This window comes from Camelina sativa, chromosome 11 (genome assembly GCF_030686135.1).
Source record: "Camelina sativa cultivar CO46 ecotype springtype chromosome 11, ASM3068613v1".
Classification (NCBI taxonomy): Eukaryota; Viridiplantae; Streptophyta; class Magnoliopsida; order Brassicales; family Brassicaceae; genus Camelina; species Camelina sativa.
This window is the reverse complement of record NC_141890.1, coordinates 6,817,962-6,832,501: the sequence shown is the minus strand read 5'-3', so window position 1 is coordinate 6,832,501 and position 14,540 is coordinate 6,817,962. Positions and strand designations below refer to the sequence as shown.

At 30.8% G+C, this 14,540-nt stretch overlaps 2 protein-coding genes and 1 long non-coding RNA gene across 3 annotated transcripts in view; 2 read left to right on the top strand and 1 right to left on the bottom strand.

Moving 5' to 3' along the window:
- The window catches only part of LOC104727720 (G-type lectin S-receptor-like serine/threonine-protein kinase At4g27290), a 3,123-nt gene extending 1,922 nt beyond the window's left edge, over positions 1–1,201 (top strand). Inside the window, exons 4-6 of the mRNA XM_010446798.3 lie at positions 35–483; positions 577–727; positions 812–1,201. Of these exons, the coding sequence (XP_010445100.3) occupies positions 35–483; positions 577–727; positions 812–1,120 (909 nt within the window). The 3' untranslated portion in view covers positions 1,121–1,201. The remainder of the gene's footprint in view (positions 1–34; positions 484–576; positions 728–811) is intronic.
- A 2,946-nt stretch (positions 1,202–4,147) lies between these two features.
- LOC104722202 (uncharacterized) lies at positions 4,148–5,560 on the top strand. Its single transcript, XM_010440338.2, has 2 exons — positions 4,148–5,073; positions 5,169–5,560. Exons 1-2 carry the CDS (start codon positions 4,516–4,518, stop codon positions 5,346–5,348), a joined length of 738 nt encoding a protein of 245 aa, XP_010438640.1. The 5' UTR covers positions 4,148–4,515; the 3' UTR covers positions 5,349–5,560.
- A 3,008-nt stretch (positions 5,561–8,568) lies between these two features.
- On the bottom strand, positions 8,569–9,021 carry LOC104722201 (uncharacterized). Its single transcript, XR_757160.3, has 2 exons — positions 8,813–9,021; positions 8,569–8,693 (listed from the first exon to the last, which is right to left on the bottom strand). It is a non-coding gene; the product is annotated as an uncharacterized LOC104722201 (long non-coding RNA).
- Between the last annotated feature and the right edge of the window lie 5,519 nt (positions 9,022–14,540).

Below are 14,540 nucleotides of genomic sequence, written 5' to 3'. Positions count from 1 at the left end.
AAAGGGTAAAATGTTTTGAATTTTTTTTTTCTAGGGAACATTGGCTAGTGGACAAGAAATTGCTGTAAAGAGGCTCTCAAGAACGTCAAGACAAGGGAAAGAAGAATTCAAGAACGAGATCAAGTTGATTGCAAAGCTGCAACACCGTAACCTTGTGAAGATTCTTGGGTATTGCGTGGAGGAAGATGAAAGAATGCTTATCTACGAGTATCAACCAAACAGAAGCGTGGACTCTTTCATTTTCGATAAAGAACGGCGCAGAGAACTTGATTGGCCTAAACGGGTGGAAATAATCAAAGGGATTGCTAGAGGACTGATGTATCTCCATCAAGATTCAAGGCTTCGAATCATCCACCGCGACCTCAAAGCAAGCAATGTTTTGCTTGATTCTGATATGAACGCGAAAATCTCGGATTTCGGATTGGCTAGAACCTTGGGAGGAGATGAAACTGAAGCTAACACGACCAAAGTGGTTGGAACATAGTAAGATCACCTATCTTTCTTGATTTCAATGCAAAGCCTTAAAGCAAGCAAACAGATTTTAAAAGGATATGTTCTCTATCTTTCTTTGTGCAGTGGATATATGTCTCCAGAATATCAAATCGACGGGTACTTCTCATTAAAATCCGATGTATTTAGCTTTGGAGTTTTGGTATTAGAGATAGTATCAGGAAGAAGAAACCGCGGGTTCTGTAATGAAGAAGACAAGCTTAACCTTATTGGACACGTAAGTACATTAGCAGCAATTAACAAAGTAAATTAACTTGTATTTTGGTAAACCTAGCTTAATTACATAATAATAATTCTTCAGGCTTGGAGGCAATACATAGAAGATAAAGCATGTGAACTAATCGATGAAGCTTTCAAGGAGTCATGTAGCGATATTTCTGAAGTTTTAAGAGTGATACACATTGGTCTGCTATGTGTACAACAAGATCCTCAAGATAGACCAAACATGTCAGTGGTGGTTCTGATGCTGAGCAGTGAAATGTTGCTTCTTGATCCGAAGCAGCCCGGGTTTTTTAATGAACGAAATCTCTTGTTTTCCGACACTTTATCCATTAATCTCGAGATTCCTTCCAATAATTTACAAACCATGAGTGTAATAGAGCCTAGATAAACCTTGTAATTGTTCTCTGTGTATTCTATAATCTGTAACCTTTTTGCGCTTGATTTGTTCTTATTAACACATTGCATTAAATTACTAACCATAGTTTATACATATTTTTCTACCGACCTTGCAACATGTAATGGAGACTTCGTTTTGGGATTCAAAGTTTCCTTTTTTTACACTTCTATGTTGTTTCCTTTTTTTCCCTGTGTTGTTTAAGACCAATCTTGAGAAAATTTTGTCTCGAGGAATCCATGAAGAGTTTACTTCTTGATCAGTTGACGTGAGTTTGTGGTTGAAATAGCTATTCTCTCGTCCCATAGCTGGATGTCCCGTGAAGGATAAGCCGTTCCAAGATCCTAAGCGATGTGAATAACTCGAACAGAGACATTCTCTGTTTTGGGTATCTCTGTTACATTATAGTGTCATTACTCCAAGAATATCCCTTAAGGATGGAGATACTCTTCGTTCTTCCCGGACCATGTTTTCCAACTTGGGTTCTTTAGTCTTGACCCAGAAGATCAGCCTCAACATCGGTTGTTTTCTTGGCTTGTGGCACAAGAAACCATTTGCGGTCATTTGGGGTGATCAACCGAAACATTCCTCATATTAGGGTGTTTTGTTTAAATACAGAGGCAGATTATGATCCATCATTAGATTTAGACGGCCAATGTTGAAGTTTCTCATATTACAAGAATTTATAAGCCTAGCAAGGACAAAAGCACGAAGTAAGATGTAGCTAATCCTCCTTGACTAAGTCCCATATAAGGGACTGAGTGGTCAAAAGATATATGTTAGATATATTTGATGATGCAAATTTTCTAGAAAAGTAGAATGGTCTAGTACACAATATACTCATTTCGTTTTTTTGACTAAAATCTTTAATATTCAAAAGTTTGTTGGTAAAAGGTATTTCAGCTAAGAAGGAGGCAGAAAACATTAGTTTGCAACAATATAGTTGAAACTTGAAGCCATGATCGAGAATTTTCCTATTGATTTTAGGTGTCCGGGTTATTGTAACTTTTCGAGTATTTAGGAGTGGACATGTTTTGGCAAGTAAGAAGTTTTTCTTTTATAATCTAGACCATACATTTTTATAGCAAAACTGAAATTGTTCGAAAAGAAAATCAAAGCCTGAATTTGGCACATGAAAACGTAATAAGATCATCGCTGTCTCTAGTGAGAGAATTCTCTTATGCTAACATTTGAACGTGGAGACTGTAAGAGATACCAAAAAACGTGAATACAACAAAAAAAGGAAAGAGAAAAAACGTGGACAAAAGACGAAGCCCATGATAATCACCCCCTTGAGGCCTTCTCAGCTTAGGCACACTGTACTGTCTTGTAGCTAGTCTTTTTCTCACAGTCGTGTCATCTTAAGGGTTTCTAACGTACGGTTTTTCTTATTGATTGGGTTTTATCGAATATATAACAAAGTATGTATAAAGAATTAATTTTTGTTGGTTGATAAGTAAAGTAGATGCAAATGAATGATCAAAAAAAAAAAAAATTTTGATTTTATTTTGAATCGTTTGTAATTTTGTATTAAAAAATTTACAATTAAAAAAAACGATCTCAACACTGCATATCATCTAACCCATACATGAGACACGCCACATATCTGAGAAGATAAGAACTAAAAAAGAAGGGATGTACTCAAATTATTCTTGACAATTATATATAAAAAACACACACATTCTGAATATGAACAATGAACCTCTCGTCTTCAAAGTTCTGACTTGTTCCAAAATTCTTATCCACACAAAAAGAAAAAAGAAAAGGGAAAGTCAGTAAGTCGTAATAATGAATGAGCCATAAACCACACCACCCCTCACCACCAAAAACTTTGCGTTTGCGTGGCTCTCATGATGACATCTCATCTTCATTTGATTCTTCACACCACCGTTGTTCGCCACGTAAGATCTCCCCATATCGAAGTTTGCCACATAAGCACAATCTTTTATGTGGTTATGCTTTGATGATACAGGTTTATTACTATTCTATACAATGGGTTCGTGAGAGCCACAAAAATTACAAAGCAACTATACAGTTAAACTAATAATATTTCCAGACATTAAAGAATTATGGTCCAAATAAAATAATAATAATAATACTCTGCCTATGTACTATATTAGAAAGTTTTGCTTCTCTCCCATACCAATGCATTATTTCTGTAGTATTATAGAATCTTATCCTCGGAAAATAACTGTAGTTAGAAGAGAAAACAGATATGTTATCTGTTTTGGATGACTTTGGGAAGAGAGAAGAGAAGTAAAAAAAAAGAAAAAAAACAAGTGGTTATAAACAAAGTGAAAGGATAATATAATAGAAGAGAGGTATGGTGCGGTGGGGACGCGATTTAGAGAGACTTTGTAATATGGTCCAGACAAATCCCAGGTGGGTTCACGTGGCTCCGTAGCTCTTCAGAACCTGATTCGTCCACGTAGGACAGACTAGAACCTCGCTCTTCCTTCTTACCCGGCTAAAATCTCGCCACGTCATTTGAGTGTTTGTTAAATCTCTCTCAGACAAAAGAAAGAAAAAAAAATATCTTGAAACTCAACTCAACTCAACCATGAGTTTGTCGCCACGTAAAACTCAGTTCGGCTTTGGCCCATGCGCATTTAACTTGTTTTTCTTCAAAAATTAATACTACTAATTTGTACTCTACGTTACAATTTATTACCGTTGTTTAAGAGTTAATATAATGAAATAGAAAAATGAAACAAATCATTAAAACAAAATTAGAAACCAATAAAGGTGGAAAAAAAAACTAATATGTATAACATTGTTTTCTTAACAAAAAAGGGAAAAAAAAGAAAGAAAAGTAGACAAGATAGAGCTAGTAAAAAATTAAAAACAATACAGAAAACAAGATATGATCAAAGGAATGTAAACAAATGCAGATATATATAAATAGAACTGATAATTATCCAAACAAAGAAAACTCGAATAAAGGGTTAAAGTGTAAAGTGTTAAACTTAAAACCAATCTCTAGAGTTAAAAGAAAAAAAGAAATAAGTAGTAAAGTTTAAATTGAAAATGAGATTGGATAGTAACCACATAATAAAAAAGACTGGGTGCTATATAAAAAAATAAGCCAATCTTGAAACCAAAGAAGAGAAATAGATTTTTTCTCTCTCTGCAGGACACACAAAAAGACGAAACTAACCTCCAAAGAATTGTTGAATCACAGAAAACTCGCCACCCAAACAAAAAAAAAAATATATATCCCAATTCTTCTTCTCCCCCCTGCAACTTGCACTTTCCTCTTCTTCTTCATCTGCTTTGTTTGTTATCTTTCTCCAAGAAAACCAAAAGCAAAAGACAAAAGAGAGAGAATTACGAGAAGCTTAACAACAAATCTTTACAAGAGAGTTTTGATTTTTTATTTAGTTTTAGTGATGATGGGGAAGAAGTGTGATTTATGTAGCGGTGTAGCAAAAATGTATTGCGAGTCAGATGAAGCTAGTTTATGTTGGGACTGCGACGGTAAAGTTCACGGCGCTAATTTCTTGGTAGCTAAACACACTCGCTGTCTTCTCTGCAGCGCTTGTCAGTCTCTTACCTCATGGAAAGCTTCAGGGCTTCGTCTCGGTCCTACCTTCTCCGTCTGCGACTCTTGCCTCGCTCTTAAAAACGCTGCCGGAGGTGGCGGCGCTGGGAGGAACAGGATCTCGTCTTCTGAGAATCAGAATGAGGAGGTTAATAGTTTCGATCGGATCAGAGACGATGACGCTGAATCTTACGATGATGATGATGATGAAGATGAAGAGTACAGTGATGATGATGAGGATGAAGGTGATGTTGACGATGATGAAGAAGCTGAGAATCAAGTTGTTCCGTGGTCTGCGGCGGCGGCGCAATCACCTCCGGTGGTGTGTTCGTCATCATCTTCTGACGGTGGTTTGGTGACTAAGAGAACGAGGACGATGGAGAATTCAGATCTTCTCTGCTCCGATGTATGGATCTATCTTTTTCTCTTTTTTTCTCGGGAAAAAAGAACAGAGGAAAGTTTTGGTTTTTAATTTTTGTTTGTTTTTTTGTACAAATGCAGGATGAGATCGGAAGCTCTTCAGCAGTACAAGAATCACGGCCGTTGAAGCGATCGTCGAGAGATAAAGAACCGATGGTTAACTCTATCGTGAGAATGAACAGCGCCGATACATCTGCTTCATCGTCTTCTTCTTCTTTGATCTTTGCTATCGGTAAATCCAGGAGAGATCTCAGCCGTTGATTCCTTTCTTTTTTTCCCTTTGAAGTAAATCACAACCGTTCGTTTCCTGACTATACTTTTGTTTTAGTGTTGAGATTGTAATAGTAGTTCTCTTTTCTTTTGATCCTATGTGTCGTACAAACTCAATTTTTTAAAGCTTTTTGTATTTGACCTTTTCTGTTATCATGTGGATTTTTTTTAAATAAATAATTCGTATATATTGAAGTTTCATATTTTGATTACATGTTTATGATTTTGTATTATACGATTCTATGCATCAAATGAATTGAGAAAGCATAATGGTACGCAGATTGGTGGTAGATGAGCATATAAGGTAAAAAAAAAGTATATGAATGTGTTGTCTGCTTTGTAATATTAACCACATAAAAAATATTAAAAAATTGTAAGGACTATTTAGGAAATTAAATGAAATTATAAAGAGTTGAAAGATCTTTATAAAATTGACGCGTTTTCGAATTATTTTCGTAGTACGTACCATTTTTATGCTTATTATCTAAATATATTTTTGGTTCATATAACATGATCACATCTTTTGTATACTACCAATACTATTCTAGATTCTTTTTTCTGTTTAATAGTAGTGTGTCTTATTTTCTTTATATTTTTTTTGATGTGCTTTTGGTTATATGTACATATTAAAAAAACGTTTTACATTCTTATAAGACATTTTCAAATTATGTGGATTGTGAGAGATTAGTGTTATGGCCTTGTAGAGGTTAGACTGTTGGGTCTGTTGAATTGTTTATTAATATAAAGGTGTGTGGTTCTCATTCATTCATTTCGTCGGAAGAAATGCGATTAAACCGGTAGATTCAAATTCAATTGCGAATTAGAGAAATAATGTTTTATTGTAATTTCAAATAATTTTGTCCAAAAAATATAATTTTAAATAATTTAATTTAACTTAAAGAATATATATATATATATTGTTTCTTGTGTTTCAGTTTTATACGTTGTTTTCTACAATTCCAACCAAATAAAGCAAAACCATTTGGTGTAGCTTTCACAATCAAAGCATGTTTAGAGTCATATACTTCAAATTCCCATTTTTAGTCCCTAGTTCCAAAAGTCAAACCAGAACCTAACAGATTAGTCTTTATCCCATATGTTGAGTTTGACAATTAGATTTAAAATACACTAAATTAAGTACAAATCTAGCATTCATTCAAACCGTAACGTAATTTACATCCACACGACATGGTAAATTCTGAATATAATTCAAAAACTGAAACATGAGATGAAAATTTTGTCTTTTTTTTTTAACCATTAGAAACTGGACCAATAATAAATCAAACATGGCAGATTATGCATAATATATATGATCGATTGAGATATCTGAATTTGAGACATCAAGGGAGTCTCTGAATTTGTTTATTTTCACTCAAAATAAAAGTTGTAGGTCGTTGAAAAAAAAAAAAGTTGTAGGTCATCGTAAACAGAGTCCATGTGAATTAATAGGATAAATATTATAAAATTTTAGGGAAAAAAGTATAAAAGATGGTTAACAATTAAGCTGAATAACCGTTATATATAAAAATAGAGAATAAATAAGTAATTAGAGAGATGATAATACCATTTTATGAAACAACATATTGTTAACATTTAAATCGCACGATACTTATTTTTTTATTTATTTGGCTCTGAGGCAAGCAATGCGAATAATATCATTTCATGAAATCCACAACATTTTCATGATGCTATTTCATGTCGTAGATTTCATGAAATTGTATAATTTGCATTGTTCAGCGTCAATACTTAATTCAAAAACTATAAAATGAGGGTACATGAAATATATATATATATATATATACACTAATATGTACATGTGTATAAATTAGATTTATATCTAGTATTATTTTTGTGTTCTAAATCAATTGTGAAGAGCAAATACATTAACTGATCAATGGTGAAAACTTATTTATTTCATATTAAGATAATTTAGTTGTATTCTAACTTAGAATATATTAAACCTCGAATGATGCTAGTGTACTAATGTTGTGCAATATATCTTGGTGGCTTAGTTACTTTATTCACTAATTCATTTCTCTTATTAAATTTGCTAGTATATACTTGCTATATGGCAGAAACACAAGGGACATCCTTTTTTTGTAAGTAATCTCTTGAGCAAGTCTTCAATATTTTTGTAAATATCTTTAACTTGGTGTAAAAAATTTCATATATCAGGTTCCTTGCCAAATGATTAAAAGAAAAATGAATATAATATGAGAGAAACCCAAAAACAAATTTGCACACTTAAATGATTTGATGATTTATTATGTAAATAGTGAATTTCTTTTCAAGAGAACCAACAAGATATATACTAACAAAGAAGACTTTAGTTATGTGAAGAAAATAAGATCATACCAAATTACAACAAAATTCTCTTAACAAATTTTCATTTTCTTCATCTAAGTTCTCTTTATATTTGTGAGCAAAAGACATGTTTAACACATTCATTAAACAAAAGGGATATCCTTAATTTTATAAACAGATTCATATATAAATACCTTTCATGTCCCAAAAACTGAAGGGATGTCTTTTTTTGTAAGCAATGTCTCTAAACAAATCTTCAATGTTTTTGCAATTATCTTTCACTTGTTGAAAAGATTTTGCAGTATCATATTTCTTGCACATTTACCCGACAAACCCAAAAACATATTTTCACACTCATTATGTAAATAGTGATTTTTTTTCCAAGACAATCAACAAAATATTTACTAACAACCAGATTTCAACAAAAAACTTATTTTCTTGTTTAGTTTTTAGTTTTTAGTTTTTTTTAATAATTATCATCCAAAATAAAGCTTTATTAATTACTACAAACATTACTTATTACTATTTTTCAATTATCGTTAATAATTATCATCCAAAATTAAGCTTCATTAATTACTTCAAACGTTACTTATTACTATTTCCAATTGTTGTTAATAATTATCATCCAAAATAAAGCTTCATTAATTACTACAAACATTATTTATTATTATTTTTCAATTATTGTTAATAATTATCATCCAAAATAAAGCTTCATTAGTTACTACAAACATTACTTATTATTAATCGTTAATAAATATCATCCAAAATAAAGATTCATTAATTACTACAAACGTTACTTATTACTATTTTTCAGTTGTCGTTAATAATTATCATCCAAAATAAAGTTTCATTAATTACTACAAACATTACTTATTAGTTATTACTATTTTTCAATTGTTGTTAATGATTATCATCCAAAATAAAGCTTCATTACTACAAAATACATACTTTTCCCAAAAAAAGAATCGTTTCATGAGAAGACATATACACTTACATCATTTCCCGAGCCATTTCTTCATCTTCATCATTTTCCTACAAAAATCAAACAACAAAAAACATGATTATTGTCAAAGAACAACAAAAAAAAGTGAAGATAAAGCTGATTTAAGTGAATCTGAAAAGCTTTTTTTTTATTTGATTTAACAAGTAACCTGAGATTTGGCCCTCTTAAGGGCATTAGAGTCTCCAACAAAAAAAACATAAAGACAAAGTCATTAATAGGGGATAAAACAACAAGCTCAAGATTCTAGAATTCTAGAATTCAAAAGAAAGAATTTCACACACAATCTCAATAAAAACTCTCTTATTACTTTAGGAAAAAATAACTCAAAAACCTAAAGTTTTCTCTCTCGCAATTCTCAACTAGGATATCACAACTTGACAACTCTTTATATAAGAGAGATTGGTGGCACATGAGCACATAAGGTAAAAAAAAAGTATATGAATGTGGTTTTTGCTTTGTAATATCGACCTCGCAAAAGAGTTGAAAGATTTTTATAAATTTGTATGGGTCCTGAAAGCTTTTATTCATTCGCCAAGAACATTGAACCTGTCATATCTCTCTGCCACGTCTTCAAACTTTTTTTGGTAGTTCGTACCACCCTTATGCTTATCTCAACATGTCTTTGGTTCACATGACATGATCACATCTTTGTATACCACCAATATTCAGATTCTTCCATAAAATGTTTTACATTTTTTAAGATATTTTAAATTCTATGGTTAGTGAGAGATTAGTGATGTGGGGGTTGGACCGTTGGGTTTGTTGAATTGTTTATTTTATTATTTATATAAAGGTGTGTGATTTTTATTCAATCTTTTCGTCGGAAGAAATGCGATTAAACCGGTAGATTCAATTGCAACCTAGAGAAATAATGTTTTAAAATAATTTAATTTGTATTTTTGAAAATATAAATATGTATTGTTTCTTGTGTTTCAGTTTTATACGTTGTTTTCTACAATTCCAACCAAACAAAGCAAAACCATTTGGTGGCTTTCACAATCAAAGCATGACTAAAGTCAAATACTTCAAATCCACATTTTTAGTATGTAGTACCAAAAGTCAAACCAGAACCTAACTGATCAGTCTTTATCTCATATGTTGAGTTTGACAATTAGATTTAAAATACACTAAATTCAGTACAAACCTAACATTTATTCAACTGTAACATAATTTAGATTCACACAACATGGTAAATTCTAAATATAATTCAAAAATTGAATACTAGAGATGAAACTTTGTCTTTTTTGAACCATTAGAACTGGACCAATAATAAATCAATTGAGATATCTGAATTTGAGACATCAAGGGAGTCTCTGAATTTGTTTATTTCCACTACAAATATCGATCACTCAAAATAAAAGTTGTGGGTCATCGTAAATAGAGTCTATGTAAATTAATAGGATAAATAGTATACGTTTTAAAGGAAAAAAAAGTAGAAAAAGATGGTTTAGAATTAAGCTGAATAACCCTCATAAAAATAGAGAATAAACAAGTAACTAGAGAAATGCGGATACCATATCACAACATATTGTTAACATTTAAATCTCAGGACACTAGTTTTTTTTATTTGCTCTGACGCCAAGTAACGCAAATAATAAGATTTCATGAAATCCACCACATGAAATGATACCATTAATTTTATGAAATCATATATGTTGTGGATTTTATGAAATTGTATCATTCGTATTACTCAGCGTCAATGCCTTATTAAAAAACTCTCGAAATGAGGATACATGAAATTTATTCACTCTCTTATTACGTTTCCTTATGATATCTGAGCCAAGTGTGATAGGGTAAACTTGTGTTATAATCTTACAATTAAAATTCACTTTCATAGTTTTATAGGTTTTAATTAAGTCTTTTGAGTGCTTTTTGCTTGTCATAACTAGGTTTTAAGTCAAGTGTGATAGAGTATCAGAGCTATATATAACACTAATATGTACATATGTATAAATTAGATTGATATATAATTTTTGTGTTCTAGGTCAATTGTGAAGAGGGAAGACATTAAAAACTTATCTATATCTTACTTAGGTAATTTAGTTGTTTTCTAACTTAGAATATATTAAACCTAGAATGACACTCATGTACTAATGTTGTGCAGTAAATATTGAAGTTTCATATTTTGATTAAATGTTTATGACTTTGTATTATACGATTCTATGGATCAAATGAATGGAGAATGCAGAATGGTACGCAGATTGGTGGCAGATGAGCACATAAGGTAAACAAAAAAAGTATATGAATGTGGTTTTTGCTTTGTAATATCAACCACGCAAAAGATATTAAAAAATTGTAGGGATTACAGAGGAAATGAATTATAAAGAGTTTGAAAGATTTTTATAAAATTTGTATGGGTCCTGAAAGCTTTATTCATTAGCCAAGAACATTGAAACTGTCATATCTCTCTGTCGCGTCTTCGAACTGTTTTTGGTAGTACGTACCACCCTTATGCTTATCTCAATATGTTCTTGGTTCACATAACATGATCACATCTTTTGTATACCACCAGTACTACAATGGATTTTTTTTTCGTTTAATAGTAGTGTCTATTATTCTCTTTATATTTTTTTTTGGTGTGCTTTTGGTTATGTGTACATATTAAAAAAATTTCTTCAAAAAAACGTTTTACATTCTTATAAGACATTTTCAAACTATGTGAATATTGAGAGATTGGTGTTGTGGCCTTGTAGGGGTTGGACCAGTGGGTCTGTTGTTATTTACTAACAAAGAAGGCTTTAGTTATGTGAAAAAAATAACATCATACCAGATTACAACAAAATACTCCTAACAAATTTTCATCATACTATCTTCATCTAAGTTCTATTTATATTTGCAAGTAAAAGACATGTTTAACACATTCATTAAACAAAAGAGATATGCTTAATTTTATAAACAGATTCATATATCAATATCTGTCATGTCCCAAAAACAGAAGGGATGTCCTTTTTTGTAAGCATTGTCTCTGAACAAATATTCAGTGTTTTTGCAAATATCTTTCACTTGTTGAAAAGATTTTGGAGTATCAGATTTCTTGTACATTTATCCGAGAAACCCCAAAAACAAATTTACACACTCATTATGTAAATAGTGATTTTTTTCCAAGACAATCAACAAAATATTTACTAACAACCAGATTTCAACAAAAATCTTCTTTTCTTGTTTCGTAATTAGTTTTTAGTTTTCGTTAATAATTATCATCCAAAATAAAGCTTCATTAATTACTACAAACATTACTTATTACTATTTTTTAATTATCGTTAATAATTATCATCCAAAATAAAGCTTCATTAATTACTACAAACGTTACTTATTACTATTTTCCAATTGTGGTTTATAATTATCATTCAAAATAAAGCTTCATTAATTACTACAAACGTTACCTATTACTATTTTTCAATTATCATCCAAAATAAAGTTTCATTAGTTACTACTTACTACAAACGTTACTTATTACTAATCGTTAACAAATATCATCCAAAATAAAGATTCATTAATTACTACAAACGTTACTTATTACTACTTTTCAGTTGATAATTATCATCCAAAATAAAATTTCATTAATTATTACAAACATTACTAATTAGTTATTACTAGTTTTCAATTGATATTAATGATTATCATCCAAAATAAAACTTCATTACTACAAAATACATACTTTGTCCAAAAAAAAATCGTTTCATGAAAAGACATATACACTTACATCATTTCCCGAACTATTTCTTCATCTTCATCATTTTCCTACAAAAATCAAACAACAAAAAACATGATTATTGTCAAAGAACAACAAAAAAAGTGAAGGTAAAGCTGGTTTAAGTGAATCTGAAAAGCTGTTTTTATTTGATTTAACAAGTAACCTGAGATTTGGCCCTCTTAAGGGTATTAGAGTCTCCAAAAAAAAACATAAAGACAAAGTCATCAATAGGGGAAAAAACAACAAGCTCAAGATTCTAGAATTTAAAAGAAAGAATTTCATACACAATCTCAAGAAAAACTCTTTTATTTAGGAAAAAATAACTCAAAAACCTAAAGTTTTCTCTCTCGCAATTCTCATTTAGAATTTCACAACTTGAAAACTCTTTATATAAGGGAGATTGGTGGCAAATGAGCACATAAGGTAAAAAAAAAGTATATGAATGTGGTTTTTGCTTTGTAATATCGACCACGCAAAAGATAGAAAAAAATTGTATGGACTACAGAGTAAATGAAATTATAAGAGTTGAAAGATTTTTATAAATTTGTATGGGTCCTGAAAGCTTTTATTCATTAGCCAAGAACATTGAACCTGTCATATCTTTCTGCCGCATCTTCGAACTGTTTTTGGTAGTAAGCTGATTTCAACATGTTATTGATTCACATAACATGATCACATCTTTTGTATACCACCAGTAATACTCTGGATTTTTGTTTCGTTTAATAATAGTGTTTCTTGTTCTCTTTATATTTTTTGGTGTGTTTTTGGTTATATGTATATATTAAAAAGAAAAATATTCAGATTTTTCTTCAAGAAAATGTTTTAGATTCTTGTAAGACATTTTCAAATTATGTGGTTAGTGAGAGATTAGTATTGTGGCCTTGTGGGGGTTGGACCGTTGGGTCTGTTGAATTGTTTATTGATATAATAAAGGTGTGTGGTTCTCATTCAATCCTTTCGTCGGAAGAAATGCCATTAAACCGGTAGATTCAATTGTGAATTAGAGAAATAATGTTTTAATGTAATTTCAAATAATTTTGTCCAAAAAAAACTGTAATTTTAAATAATTTTATTTAATTTAAAGAAAATATAAATATATATTGTTTCTTGTGTTTCAGTTTTATATGTTGTTTTCTACAATTCCAGCCAAACAAAACAAAATCATTTGCTGACTTTTACAATCAAAGCATGACTAGAGTCAAATACTTCAAATCCTTATTTTTAGTCCACAGTTCCAAAAATCAAACCAAAACGATAAAACCTAACATAATAAACTTGTCAATTTTTTTATTTAAAAAATCTGTTATAAATTATATATAAAAGAACCATAATTCAATACTACATTAAAACTGCTTTATAAACTGAACTGTTTATGTTATAGATGGAAAAAGAATACTTGACGAACACACGACCTATTCCAGCTGAGTAGTAATACAAAAACGTGAATGATAAAATTGTGTCAAAAGCTAATTGATTAAGAACCAATTCGTGTCAACAGGAGCGTAGTTTAACTTCATTAGTTAACGTAGTGTTGCATGCATACTTGTAATGAACTTTTCATCTTCAAAGTATATATGTAGATTAATTGTATTGCTGGCTGATTAAACATGGAGGAACGAGTTTTCTAATACACAAGTTAAAGCTGGCTTGTCTAATAATTTTGCCTATATTAGAAAGAAAAATCAATGTTTCTTGGTTCTCGCTACCAATAAAAAATCATTTTTAAAAAAATTGGACGCCTTTGCTTCTCCGTTCAACTCGCCTGAATTACCTTAGGTCGGCCAATGGGGATGGATTAATTATCTCCTGTGGTAAAAGTTCATCTAACAACTAAATAAAATATCTTGAAACAAGTAGTCAACTGGTTTCATCATGTAAACATGTTAAATACATATTTTTGTATTTCTTCTCTATTCCTAAAGACGTAATGCATGCACCATAACAATGTATACATGCACATAGTTTGTATTCTAACTGTTTCCTTTATTTGTTTATTTTTATGGACAAAACACACATAATCATAAAATACTTACAAAAACTAAACGAAAAATAAATATATAATCACATTTTGTTACCGCACTTCCTGCGTCAACTCTAGTTGACGACAACTATATATAAATCCTAACTCCATCCTCTCCTTCCTCACCATTCTCAATTCTTTCTCTCTCACAGTCTCTCTAAG